The sequence below is a fragment of the Artemia franciscana genome, chromosome 7 (assembly GCF_032884065.1).
Source record: "Artemia franciscana chromosome 7, ASM3288406v1, whole genome shotgun sequence".
In the NCBI taxonomy this organism is placed as follows: Eukaryota; Metazoa; Arthropoda; class Branchiopoda; order Anostraca; family Artemiidae; genus Artemia; species Artemia franciscana.
This window is the reverse complement of record NC_088869.1, coordinates 3,225,205-3,239,142: the sequence shown is the minus strand read 5'-3', so window position 1 is coordinate 3,239,142 and position 13,938 is coordinate 3,225,205. Positions and strand designations below refer to the sequence as shown.

Sequence of the window (13,938 nt, the reverse complement as noted above, 5' to 3'; positions counted from 1 at the left end):
GCATTATTTAAGAAGCCGTAATATAATCAAACCAGATAAGACTCTTTTGCATATATAGTAGGTGGTTTTAGGGAATAACAATAAGTTACTAATTATTATTGTCATTGCAAAAACAAAAGTAAGTGCTTTCAGATATTCTTCCTTTTTTTTACACCTAAAAAGAAAAAAAGTCAAAAGTGTGTGATATACATTTTATTATACTAAACCCTGGGCTTTGTTGTCGTTTAGTTCTGATTAGTGCGATGTTTTTTCCTTCTGGCTGGGAGCAATTGAAATTCCAAAATATTCCAGTTACATATAAATTTTTTTTATTTTTTTATTTCAACTGTTTGTTTATATATTCAAAATAATTATTTTACGTTTTCCCTGTAATGCGAGTTCCTCTAAAATAAACTTTTTATAACTTTCTCTCAGTCACACTGTCATATCTTTAACTCCAGTAATTGAAAAGTCAGTAAAAGTAAAAAACAATGACAACAGGACAGTTGTCTTTTAAAAGACATATTTTACTGAATATAGAAAAAAGTATATTGTTACTTCTCCGTAATTCTGTTCACATGCCAGGGACAGAGAACAGGCCCGTATAACCAAAGTGGGATAAAGCTGTAATATTTGTTCTTCTCTGAATAACAGGAATAAATATAATTGCGAGTTCTTATAATTAAAAATTCTTCCTTTAGAAGTAAAATAGCGAATCAAAGACCCTACCAAGAAGACATTTTGTCTTCTTGAAATCTAAATTCAGAAATAAGAATTGGAAATTGGAAATTTAGCATAACGACAACCTTGGATTTAATTTTTTTTTTTAATATTAGAAAAAGATGTCTATTAGACCAAGATAAGCAGAAATATAGCCATAATATTTAAAACTAAATATTTAAACTAAATATAATAATATTTAAAATGTAATATTTAAAACTATAGCCATAATAGTTAAAACTAAAAGAGACCACTGTCACTAAAAAGAAGAGAAATTAACTCAAACAGGAAGCGGGCTAAAGCTCCTTAGCACCTCTAAAGACCAGAGTAGGATTTCTGTATTACTGAAAACAAAATAAAATTTAAATGCTTTCTCTATTCTAAGCTTAATAAGGGCAACTAGTATTTGGAGAAAAGAGTGCATGGGGGTCTATTTGTCCTTCGATTACTTTTGAACCTTAATTAGATACAAACCAAGTTTTTTTATTAACTGAAAGTAAGAAGTAACATTAAAACTTAAAACGAATAGAAATCATTCCGTGTATGAAAGGGACTGTCCCCTCCTTAACACCCACTCTTTACGTTAAGGTTCGACTATTTCTCACAACTATACTTTATACGACAATAAAAAACTTAGTGTAAAGAGCAGGGCATTGAGGAGGGGACAGGACCTTTCATATACGGAATAATTTCTGTTCGTGTTAAGTTTTAATATCGCTCAGAAGCGTTTCTGAGTTAATGCAGGCTTTGTATACGGACCGCCAAACATGAATAATTAATATGAAGTTTGCATATTAATTTTACTCTTTTAACTAATAATAACCTTATAATAACCTAAGTTTGATTTTTGTTCCAGTTGTTTAAAAAAACTCTTGGGTCTCAGGCTCTTTAATTAGAATAAAAGTTAAAGAAAGACTTAACGTAAGATCGAGTTATTGAGAAGAGGCAACCCATCTCATTTAATAATAATAATAATAATAATAATTTATTTATGCCCTCTTTATATACAAAAGATGTACACAGAGGAGTATGAAAAGAAAACTGAAAAATATAAAAATTACACTTCCAATGAAAATCAGTATATCATATTTTTTTTTTTGTTTAATTTTTGAACATTTTTGAATTAATGCATGTTTGATTTTGGCTCTCCGCACATAAATTATTAAAATGAAATGTGTATATTAATTCTTTTTTTGGCTAAATGGCTTTCTCTTTGTTTTGATCAGACGATTTTGAGAAAAAAGGGGTGGGGAAGGAGGCCTAGTTGCCCTCCAATTTTTCGGTTACTTAAAAAGGCAACTAGAACCTTGAATTTCTAACGAACGTTTTTATTAGTAAAAAATATACGTAACTTAAGAATTAACTTACGTAACAAACTTTTATATTCTTATATTTTTATTATGCATACGTGGGGGTTTGTACCCTCGTTAATACCTCGCTCTTTACACTAAATCGTAAGTTTTGTCCCAATTCTTTAAGAATGACCCCTGAATCAGAAAGGCAGTAGAATAAATAGTTGAAATCACTAAAAATACTGTAGCATAAAGAGCGAGGTATTTATCTCCTCCTAAATACCTCGCTCTTTATGCTAAAGTATTTCTAGAACCCCTCATATGTGTAATAATCTCTGTTCGTTTTAAGCTTCAATGCTACTCCTTACTTTCAATTGAAAAAAAGTGTTCATGTTTATTTTTTTATTGTTTTTTTTATAGTAATGCTAGAAAATCCTGCGCCCTTTTCATTGAATTTTTCTTCCCCCATGACATATTCCTCCAAGGAAATATCCTCCCATATAGCCCCCTCCCCTCAACCCCACCCCCAAACCAAAAATAATCTCCCTGAAAACGTCTGTACACTTCCCAATAACCATTACTATATGTAAACACTGGTCAAAGTTTGTAACTTGCAGCCCCTCCCCCAGGGATTTAGGGGGAGTAAGTCATTCCCAAAGACATAGTTATTATGGTTTTCGACTGTGTGGAACAAAATGGCTATCTCAAAATTTTGATTCGTTGACTTTGGGAAAAAGATGAGCGTGGGAGGGGGCCTAGGTGCCCACCAACTTTTTTGGTCACTTACAAAGGGCACTAGAACTTTTAATTTCAGTTAGAATTAGCCCTCTTGAGATATTCTAGGAACACTTGGTCGGAACGATGACCCCAGCGAAAAAAAAAAAAAAAAAAAAGACACGCACCCGTGATTTGTCTTCTGGCAAAAAATACGAAATTCCACATTTTTGTAGATAGGAGCTTGAAACTTTTGCTTCAAGGTTCTCTGATACGCTAAATGCGATGGTGTGATTTTCATTAAGATTCTATGACTTTTAGGGAGTGTTTTCCCCTATTTTCCAAAATAAGGCAAATTTTCTCAGGCTCGTAACTTTTGATGACAAAGACTAAATTTGATGAAATTTATATATTTAGAATCAGCATAAAAATTCAATTCTTTTGATGTATCTTTTAGCATCAAAATTCCGGTTTTTATAGTTTCGTTTACTACTGAGCTGGGTCACTCCTTACTACAGTTCGTTACCACGAACTGTTTGATATACGTAATAACTTATTTTCGCTTAAAGTTTTAATGTTATTCCTTATTTTCAGTTGGAAAAACCTTGTTTTTTTTTATATAATAACAACCACAAGCCAAAGATATGCAGTATCTTTGGTTTATCATCACATAAAAATCATAGTTATGATACTGTTTAAGGTAAAATTAAATGCTAAAAATGGCCAGAAAATAACACAAACAAATTATTGCTTATATCGGCCATCATTTACAAAAAAATTTGAGCATCAGCGTAAAGAGCAAGGTATTAACGAGAGGGTGAACTTCCTTATATACACAAAATGAGGGGGTTCATCCCTCGTTAATACCTCACTATTTACGCTAAAATTCAAATTTGTTTCAAATTCTTTAAGAATGACCCCTAAATGAAAAAGGTCGTTTAATTAGAATGAATAATATAGAATGTAGAATATAAATAGAATGAATTAATGCATGTTTTGATTTAGGCTCTCCGCACATAAATAATTAAAACAAAATTTGCATATTAATTTTATTTTGGCTAAATGGCTTTCTCATAGTTTTAATCAGAAGCTTTTCAAAAAAAGGAGCGGGGCAGGAGGCCTAGCTGCTTTCCAATTTTATGATTACTTAAAAAGGCAACTAGAACTTTTGATTTTTTACGAACGTTTTCATTTGAAAAAAATATACGCAACTTACGAATTAACTTACGTAACGAACTTCTATATTTGTATGTTTTTATCTCGCATATGAGGGAGTTCACCCCCTCGTCAATACCTCTCTTTTTACACTAAAGCATAAATTTTGTCCCAATTCCTTAAGAATGACCCCTGAATCCCAAAGGCCGTAGAATAAATAGTTGGAGTTACTAAAAATACTTTAGCATAAAGAGCGAGGTATTATGAGGAGGTGAACCCTTCAAAGGCGTAATAATTTCTGTTCGTTTTAAGTTTTAATGCTGTTCCTTACTTTCAGTTGAAAAAACTTTTCATATTTATTATTTCATTGTTTTTTTTTAAATAATACTAGAAAATTCTGCGCCCCCTTCATTGAAATTCTCTTCCCCCATGACAAATTCCTCCATAGAAAGATCCTCTCACGTAACCTCCCTCTACTCCTCCCCCCCCCAATGAAAAAAAAATTCCCCTGAAAACGTCTGTATACTTCCCAATAACCATTGCTACATGTAAACACTGGTCAAAGTTTTTAACTTGCTGCCCCTCCCACAAGGACTGTGAGGAAGTAAGTCGTCCCCAAATACATAGTTATTAGGTTTTTCGACTATGATGAATAAAATTACTATCTCAGAAATTTTATTCGGTGACTTTGGGGGAAAATCCCCAAAGACATAGTTGGTATGGTTTTTTACTATGGTGAACAAAATGGCAATCTCAATATTTTGTTCTGTTGACTTTGGGTAACAAATGAGCGTGGGAGGGGGCCTAGGTACCCTCCAATTTTTTTGGTTACTTAAATGGGCACTAAAACTTTTCATTTCCATTAGAATGAGCCCTCTCGCGACATTCTAGGACCACTGAGTCAGTACGGTCACCCCTGGAAAAAAAACAAACAGATAATTCCACATTTCTGTAGATAAGAGCTTGAAACATCTGCAGTAGGGTTCTCTGATACACTGAATCTGATGGTGTCATTTTCGTTAAGATTCGATGACTTTTAAGGGGGGGGGGGGGGCTCCCCCTATTTTCTAAAATAGGGCACATTTTCTCAGGCTCGTAAATTTTGATGGGTAAAACTAAACTTGATGAAACTTATAAATTTAAAATCAGAATTAAAATTCGATTCTTGCCATGTTAATATTGGTATCAAAATTAAATTTTTTAGAGTTTCGGTTACTATTGAAACGGGCCGCTCCTTACTACAGTTCGTTACCACGACCTGTTTGATAAGCCATCAAGTTCATTTATTTAACTTTTATCGTACTCTGCTACGATACCTTAAAAACAAAAAGTATTTACCCCCCAAAACAAAAACATTGAATAAAAAAAAATAATAAAAGAATAAAAGTAAATCTTCCAAGATTCGACAAAATATATTTTACCTGAGATTTGGGAATTAGAATATTCAATAATCCATTCTTTTTTCATTATTCTTGTTTATCACACTTGTATTTTAGCTGCTTTAGTTTACATAAAGCAGTGAATTCAAGGAAAATTCTCCAGAAGGAAATCGTCCGGGGAAAGGAAATTATCCGTGGGAGGAAGATTTGTTTTTGGAAGGGAGAATTATCCTTAGTTAATTTTCAATAAGAAATTTCCTTCAGGATCTGGCACTTACGCAGGGGGGGCCTTCGGGAACGCCCCACTTCCTCCCCCTCCCGAAATTTTGTGGAATGTTTAATTTCCCCATGGTTTCTTGTGATTTCTGGCAAAAGTAGGACATTTATTAGTATACATGTGTGAAGCCTTTTTTGGGGGATTTTACAGCATGCAATTATCCGGTCAAGTCACTGCCCAATTATTAACCCATTTTCTGTCTAAATTTTTACCCTCTTTGAAGTAATTAGCAATTGTACTGTTATATTTTTTTTGTAAAGAGGGTTTGCTTTCCACAGCAAAATAGGATTATCCTTGATATTAGGGCGTTTATCCCCCATTTTCAGGATAAAGTACAGCTTTTGATGGATCAATTTTGGACACTATCATTTTTCATTAAAATCTACGTTTTTGCAACAGAAGAACTACCCCCCACAGCACCCATATTGTACAGTTAACCCTAAAATTTCCCCTTCAGTGGGATATAATAGATTAATCACTGGTTCTAAATCGCTAGGAGCATAACCTGAGCCTAAAACATACTTTTGAGGCTTCAGTCTTCTTCCCCCCATCCGCTACAATACTACAGATTAAAGTTAATCTGTATTTTCAGATATACATGCTTTTTGTATTACTGAATAAAAAAAGTGCTACTTTATATCTGCTGTTTCGAAGGTTTTGCCCCCCCCCCGAAAAAATTCCTGCGTATGTGCCTGTTCAGGATAATTTTTTTTCTTTGGGGGGGGGGGCAGAACATTGCACGGGGCTGATATCGTCACTGGTTTTCATCTATGGAATTCTTTTTAGTAGCTCATCTTTATCTTATCAAAAGTTGCTCTTAAAGAATGCTAACAAAAAGTCAACTTTTGCTTAAAGAGCAAGATTTCAACAAAAGGCAGTCCCCAATAATTTCTGTTCGTATTAAGTTTTGATGTGCCTCCTTTCTTTTAGCCGAATTTTTTTTTTTATTTAATACAATAAGAATAGCCCTATTTTTATCATTGAAAAACCAACATAAATAAAATATAAAAACACAAATTCTGGGAAGAATCGAAGTTTTGTAGAGTAACAAAGTGGGTTTAGAAAATCCCATGTACTTGCGGATGCTCTTATGTGGGACTTACTAACCAGAATTTGAAAATTAGATTACTACAACATCATAACTCATTTCATCATCTTTAAAGCAAAATTCCAAAGCTGAAGATTTCACGTCGGCTCTATCGGAACATATTTTTAATAATCCAAATCATTTTATTTTGTTTGGGAATGTCTCTTTGATTTCTAGGGACCAAGATTTAAAGCAAATTTTCAGGGAAACAATCGAAAAAAAAAATACTTCAAGAATAATTCTATAAACAGAAATACAGGTGAATTTGGATTGAATTCAGTTTATGATAATTTACTGAGGTCAAATAAAGTAAATCTGATTTCACCTAAGAGCTTTGACCTCTGTTCACCAGATATTTCAGATAAATCTAATGAACCGGAACCGAAAAGGTCAAGGAGATTTGCTTCCGCTGATACATTAAAATAAATGAGAGCAATAAACTATATGTAATTAGTTTATTGTGTATAAACTGCGTTGTTTTTATTGATATCTTTTAGTTTCACTGCTTATGATGGACACTGTATATGTGAACGAAAAATTCGATTAAAGTTTTATATTCGTTTCATTGTCTATTAAAAGGTTTCATCCCTATTTCGAACTCTTATATTTTCGTTTAGAAAATTAATAGCCCTTCCGTCTTGAAGAACTTTCTAGAAGAAATGGCGGGGCCGGGATTTGAAGAGATAGGTACCAGTGAATTCAGGAAGCCCCTCACTACTTGTATTGAGGAGGGGGCAACTACCTTAGCTTACGTAATTTCTTTTTTAAGCTTTAATTTCAGTTGAGAAAACTTGTTTTATAATTTAATTTCTAATCGTTTTTTCAAATAATGCCATAAAATTTGACTCCCCTTCATGATAAATTCCCTTCCTCTACAAAAAATAACCCATGAAAAGTTCCTCCCATATAAAATACACCAACCCGGAAAATTTCTACGGGCTATTAAATCCTTAATGAAAATTTCTTGCGGGTAATTCTGCTGGAAAAATTATCCTTACCATACTTTCATTTGAAAGACACCTTACTTTTTGATCGTTTTTCAAACCATGCCGGAATCCTCTACTCCACAGAAAGTTTTTTCCCTAAATCCATCCCCCCCGCCAGTGGAAAGTTGCGCCCGCAAAAAATTCCCCCTTGGAGAATTGCCAACACGGAAAATTCGCCCATTGAGAACATCTCCTGTTGAGCAATTTTCTCTCCCCAGAAAATTCCCCGGAACGTCTTGACGTGTAAAATTAAATTGGCAAAGACAAAGTAAGACAAATAAACAGAAATTCGTGTAGATTTTGTGGCAATTTCCGCAATTGCAAAATTCCCCAAGAAAATTCTCCCCAAAACTTTCCTCTCCATAACAATTCTCCCCGTGGAAAATCCCACTAGCAACAAATCTCCACCTTCCCCCGCCCCAAGAAAAGTCTGTGTATTTCCAAATGCCAAGTCCTATACGTAAATAAATGGGAAATTTGAAAGCTTAAAACCCTTTCCCTAGGAGCTTTGGGGCTTTATATTATCCTCAACGGCATAGTTATTGATGATTCAACTATGTTGAAGAGAGTGGCTATCTCAAAATTTTAATCTGACGACTTTTGGGAAAAAGGGGCGTGAGTGGGGGACTAGTGGCCCTCTGGTCTTTTGGTCACTTCAAAAGAGCACGGGACGTTTTGGTTTCCATTTGAATGAACCCTCTCCAAATGTTTTAGGACAATTAGTTCGTTACGATCACACATGGAAAAAAAAAATGAATACCCACTCATGATTTTTTTTTTTCTGGCAACGAAACAAACATTTAGTATTTTGCAGATGGGAGCTTGAAACATCTACAGTAGGGTTTTTTGATATGCTGAATCTGATTATGTGATTCTCATTAACACTCATTAATTTTTTGAGGGATGAATCCCCTTATACAAAAATCAAACAGATTTTCTCAGGCTCGTAGCTTTTGATGGGTAAAACTAAACTTAAGTAATAAAAAAAGAGAAAAAGACAATGTTGCCTCTTAAAGGTATTGCATACACAAAAATCTTCTGATCTTCACCAATTGGACGTGTTCTCGATCGCAAGGAGCGAACTGGTATCACGGTATCAGGAGCAAACTGGTATCGATCGCAAGGAGCGAACTGGTAATAAGGACGCAAGGTCAACAAGGACAACCTGTGTTAAGGTTGGAGTGTGCCCACAAGATTTCCAGTCAGTTGGCAAAGAAATTTGAGTCACTAAAATAATCTTAAGCAATTTTAGTATTATTATCACAAAATTCAATTGAAGAAAATAACCAGCCAGTTAATAAAATATGTGGACTTCAATGATTGTACATATACTATTATCATTAATTGCATATTTTAAAATATTTTATTTTAACCGTTTTCTCACCCAGCTATCATAACTCAACCTAGAATTAAAATAAGTAAAAATATAAAAATGTGTACTATAGGATGTTCTACACTATATTTTCTGCCTATATTTTGGTATATAGGCTAGGTGGAATTTTTTGAATTCCTTGAATTAATCTTGTGAGTTTCTGTCTAAGGTTTTCATTATTTGTCTTTTAGAGATATGAAGTACTCAATTTGCCTTCTGGTTTTACTGGTTCTCATAACAAATGTGCTTGGAAAAGGGGACAAAGAACAGGAAAATGGAAAAGACAATCAGAAAGGAAAAGGTGACAAAGAATGGAATGAGTTTACCGAAAAGTATGGGAAAAAATATAAAAGTAAGCTCGAGGAAATGACTCGTCGCTCAATATTCGAGAAGAATCTGAAAAGAATCAATTTCCATAACCGTCGACCTGACGTTTTATATAAGCAAAAGCTCAATCAGTTTGCTGATTTGGATGAAATTGAAAAAAATTATTTTAAAGGGGCTTTACTTGAAGGTAACATTACTAATGATGCAGCAAAATATGGCCAAAAAAGCCTACTCCGAAGCTTGCCAACAAATTTTGATCTTAGATCATCACCTTGTATGCCACAAATACATAATCAGGGGAGCTGTGGATCTTGTTGGGCGTTTTCTGCCACATCCATGCTAGATTATTATAATTGCAAGAAAACTGGCTCATTTACAGATCTGGGTGAACAGCATATGGTAGATTGTAACCATTATGACAAAGGCTGTAATGGTGGCTTCTATACTAGAGCTTGGAGGTGGGTCACCGAAAATTCTGGGCAGTGTTCTGAAACTACGTATCCTTACAACTCCGGCTCAACGTCAGTTACAGGTAGTTGCAAGAACTGTTCTGTAAGTGGAACTTGTTCGGGCTATAAATGGGTTTTTGCAGATTCTACATCAATTATGAACATTCTGACAACAATCGGCCCTGTTTCTGCGGCACTTCATGCAAATGATAATTTTATGGCATATGATACCGGGATATATTCAGAATCAGGTTGCAGTACAAAGGTCAATCATGCCGTTAACATTGTTGGCTATGGAGAGTCTAATGGTATTCCATATTGGATTGTACGCAATTCATGGGGCTCTTGGTGGGGTGACAACGGGTATATTTTGATAAAACGAGGTGATAACGTCTGTCGCATTGAAGATTATATCGCTTATCCGACAGTTTGAAGTTTAACCCAGTCTTAAGTTCTTTATAGCAACATTATTATAGAAACATTTATTTCGACGATTAAATCTTTTTGATTCCATTTGCTATTCATTTCCTAGAGTCTATAAATTCATTTTATGTTTCATATTGGAATGAGGGGCTTTTATTTAATTGTATCAACATTCTAAGTATTCTAAGTATTAACTTATTCCGAATTATTATTAGTGTAAAAACAATTTTTCAACAAAAGGTGTTTTTCAAAGAAATGAAAAATCTACATTAAAATGGTCAAATAATAATTCAGGTGTTAAAAGAACATACAACACTGTCAATAAATAAGTGAAACCTAAAACCAATAGAAATTAAAATAAATGACCAAGTTGAATTTAAAACACTCAGAAAATAAAGCAAACCCCCCGAATGTCCCGAAATTATCAGCTTGTTCCTCTACCGCCTTACTCAGATATTGCAGATACACTCTTTTGATAACTTGAATAAATAAAATGTGTTTTGATTTAATTCAGCATCTTCCTCAATAGTCCCTGAAAGTTACACCTGAATACCCTTAGCCTCGTTAGTAGTAGTAATCAGCAGTACTAGTAATAGTAACAGTATGTTCAAAGGGTAAAGAGCATTAGGTAAAAACTCTCATCACACCGTAGTGGGGGGGGGGGAGTTTTGAATAAAATCAAAAGCAATTATACAAATCTAGGTTTCATAAGAGCTTATTTGCAATATCATAGGCCAGCGTAATATCACCGCCTATGTAAAGAAGGATGTTTGAAAAATGTGTTACGTTTGTTTTTGTTGTATTTTTGGCACGTTGTGTTGAAGGAGTTGTCGCACAAAATTCGAAAAGGGCTGATTTGATTGGACATTGACAAGAGCTAAGGCCCCTTTTAACAGTTGAAAGTGATTGGAGAGTAACAAACCCCCCTTCCACGCCCACCGTATCTCCAAACACATCCAATCGAAACTTTGAGATGGCCATCTTGTTTAACATAGTTGAAAGGTCTGGAAGTCATGTCTTTCAGGATGACAGATCCCCCACATTCCTCAGGGCAAAGGTTGTAAATTATGCCCTGGGTGCACATAAGTTTATATAGAGGGAGTGATCGTATAAATTTCGGAGGGTGCTCATTGGATAATCATTGGTCATCTCAAATCGGTAATCAAATTGGTAATCGTCATGGTAATCAATCATTGGTAATCAGAATTTTAGTGCCCTTTTTAAGGTTCAGAGTGATTGGAGGGAAGCTACTTCGCCTCCCCACGCAAGTCGCAATGTCCCAAAATACATCCAGTTGAAATTTTAAGATAGTAATTTTATTCAAAATAGTCCAAAGATCATATAACAAGGTTTTATGTTGTAAGTTATGCCCCGGTGGCATTTAAGGTTTTTATGGAAGAGATGGCTGCATAAACTTTAGAGGCGAATCATTTGGTTGAAAATTGGAAGTTATAGTTCTCTTTTAAGAGTCAAAAGTGATGGTGGGTCACTAACCCCCCTGCCCTGATTACACTTCTTTTCGCAAAACACATCTGATTGAAATTGTGAGATAGCCATTTTGTTCAAAATAGTCCACAGAACATATAACAATGTCTCTAGGGCCGAACCAATCCCCCAGAGCCCTGGGGTAAGGGTTGTAAGTGAGCCTGGGATATACGAGGTTCTTGTGGAATGGCAATTTGTATAAATTTCAGCTGGGGCTCATTTGATTTGAAATAGGAAGTTATAGTTTCCTTTTTAAGAGTCAAGTGTGATTTGAGAGCAGCCAGCCCTCCCCCCTCTACGCCCGTCATTTCCCCCAACCCATCCAATCAAAATTTTGATATAGTAATTTTGTTCAGCGTGGATGAAAGTTCTGAACATTATGTCTTTGAGGATGACAACCACCCCACAGCCCTCAGGGCAAGGTTTGTAAGTTATGCCATGGAGCTATATAAGGTTTTTATAGAAAGGGTGGCCTTATACACTTCAGAATAGTCTCATTGAATAGTTAATCAGAACTTTTAGTGCCCTTTTTAAGAGTCAAAGTGATCAGAGGGCAGTTATCCCCCCAACGCCCCCCTCCCTACACGTTGTCTTTTCCCGAAATGCAGACAATTGAAATTTTGACATCGTCTTTTTATTCAAAATAGTCTAAAGATCATATAACAAAGCTTTTAGGGTTGTTACAAACCACCAGGGCCTGAAGGATAGGGTTTTAAGTTATGCCCCGGGGCATTTAAGGTTTTATGAAAGGGATGGTTGTATAAAATTTTGGGGTGGCTCATTTGTTTGAAAATTTGAAGTCCTAGTTCCCTAGTTTAAGAGTCGAAAGGGACGGTTATCAGCTAGCCCCCCCCCCCCGAACTACCCCTCTTTCATGAAACACATTTGACTGGAATTGTAAATTATCCACAAAGTAGTCCAAAAAACATATAACAAATCCTTCGGGGTTGACACACCCCCCCTCACCCCTTGGGCAAGGACTGTAAGTTATGCCTTCGGGGCCTATAAGGTTTTTATAGAATGAGTTGTTTCATAAGCTTTATTTGATTTGAAATTGGAAGCTATAGTGCCCTTTGTAAGAGTCAAAAGCATTTCGAGAGCAACCACTATCCCCCCAAGCCCATCATTTTCCAAAAACAAACATACAACAAAGCTTTGAGACATCTATTATTTTCACCATTGTTGAAAGGTTCAGTAATTATGTGTTTGGGGATATTAACCTTCCCCCCGAGGTCTCAGGGCAAGGGGTGTAAGTGACAATTTGTTCATTGTTTATATATAGTGTATGTATTGAGAAAAACTATGCAAATTTGACTACTACTTTCCCAAAATATGAAGGGCATTAAGGTGAGTCTTTCAAGGAATGTTGAACTAAATCGAAACATGTTATGTGTATATGGGTTGTCAAAAGGGCGTAACTCAGGAGTGACTGAGTATATAATTTGGAACTTTTGAGAAATGATAAGAGAGATGATCAATCGACCAAAAAGACAATATTTGCATGCTACTGCAACTACCGCTGCTTCTACTGCTACCACAACTACTACTATCACTACAATCACTAAAACTACTACTTCTGTAGCGGGTATTACTAATACTGAAGATATTGAAATAAACATCTGAGGGAACGTTGATGGAAACCGTTGAACTAAATCAAAGTATATTATGTGCATACAGATTGATAATACGGGCGTATCAACAATTTTAGAACAGAATATCGTATCAAGAGAAAACTGAAGGGGTATCGTGAGTGGCATTAACAGTTGACCAAACGGCAAAACGAACCTGCTACTATTGCTGTAAATACTGCTGCTACTACTGTTAATACTACTAATAATAATACACTATTACTGTTACTACAATTCCTACTACTACCACTACTACTATGATACTAGTGCAAATAAGGTTAAGCGTACAAAGTTGACAATTTGACAGAATATTGAGAGGTAGCTTGAACTAAACCAAACAAAATATGTCCATGCAGATTGTTAAAAGGGCGAATCTCAAGAATTGATATTAAGTTGGACCTCTCAGAGAATATTGAAAGAGGAAGATCAATTGACAAAAAGGTAATGTATGCATGTCACTACGAGCCTGCTCCCACTGCTACTTTTACTAGTACTTCTACTGCTGCTATACTACTCCAACCGCTACTTTAATTACAACAACTTGTAAGGATCAGAGTATTAAGATGAAAAGGGGGTCAAAAGCACAAGTCAGCCATTTTTTTGGAACGGCTTACCGTGCCAAGGTGAAACTTCCGGGGCATCATGAGAGGGGTCTAACTAGTTCC

At 35.2% G+C, this 13,938-nt stretch overlaps 1 protein-coding gene across 1 annotated transcript; it reads left to right on the top strand.

The window, feature by feature from the left end:
• Positions 1 to 24: 24 nt before the first annotated feature.
• Positions 25 to 10,250, top strand: LOC136028742 (uncharacterized). The gene is made up of 2 exons (XM_065706626.1): positions 25 to 118; positions 9,153 to 10,250. Exon 2 carries the CDS (start codon positions 9,157 to 9,159, stop codon positions 10,168 to 10,170), a length of 1,014 nt encoding a protein of 337 aa, XP_065562698.1. The 5' UTR covers positions 25 to 118; positions 9,153 to 9,156; the 3' UTR covers positions 10,171 to 10,250.
• Positions 10,251 to 13,938: the final 3,688 nt, after the last annotated feature.

Excerpts from the sequence above, each read along its gene's own strand:
- LOC136028742 (XM_065706626.1), top strand. The coding sequence starts at position 9,157 with ATGAAGTACTCAATTTGCCTTCTGGTTTTACTGGTTCTCATAACAAAT.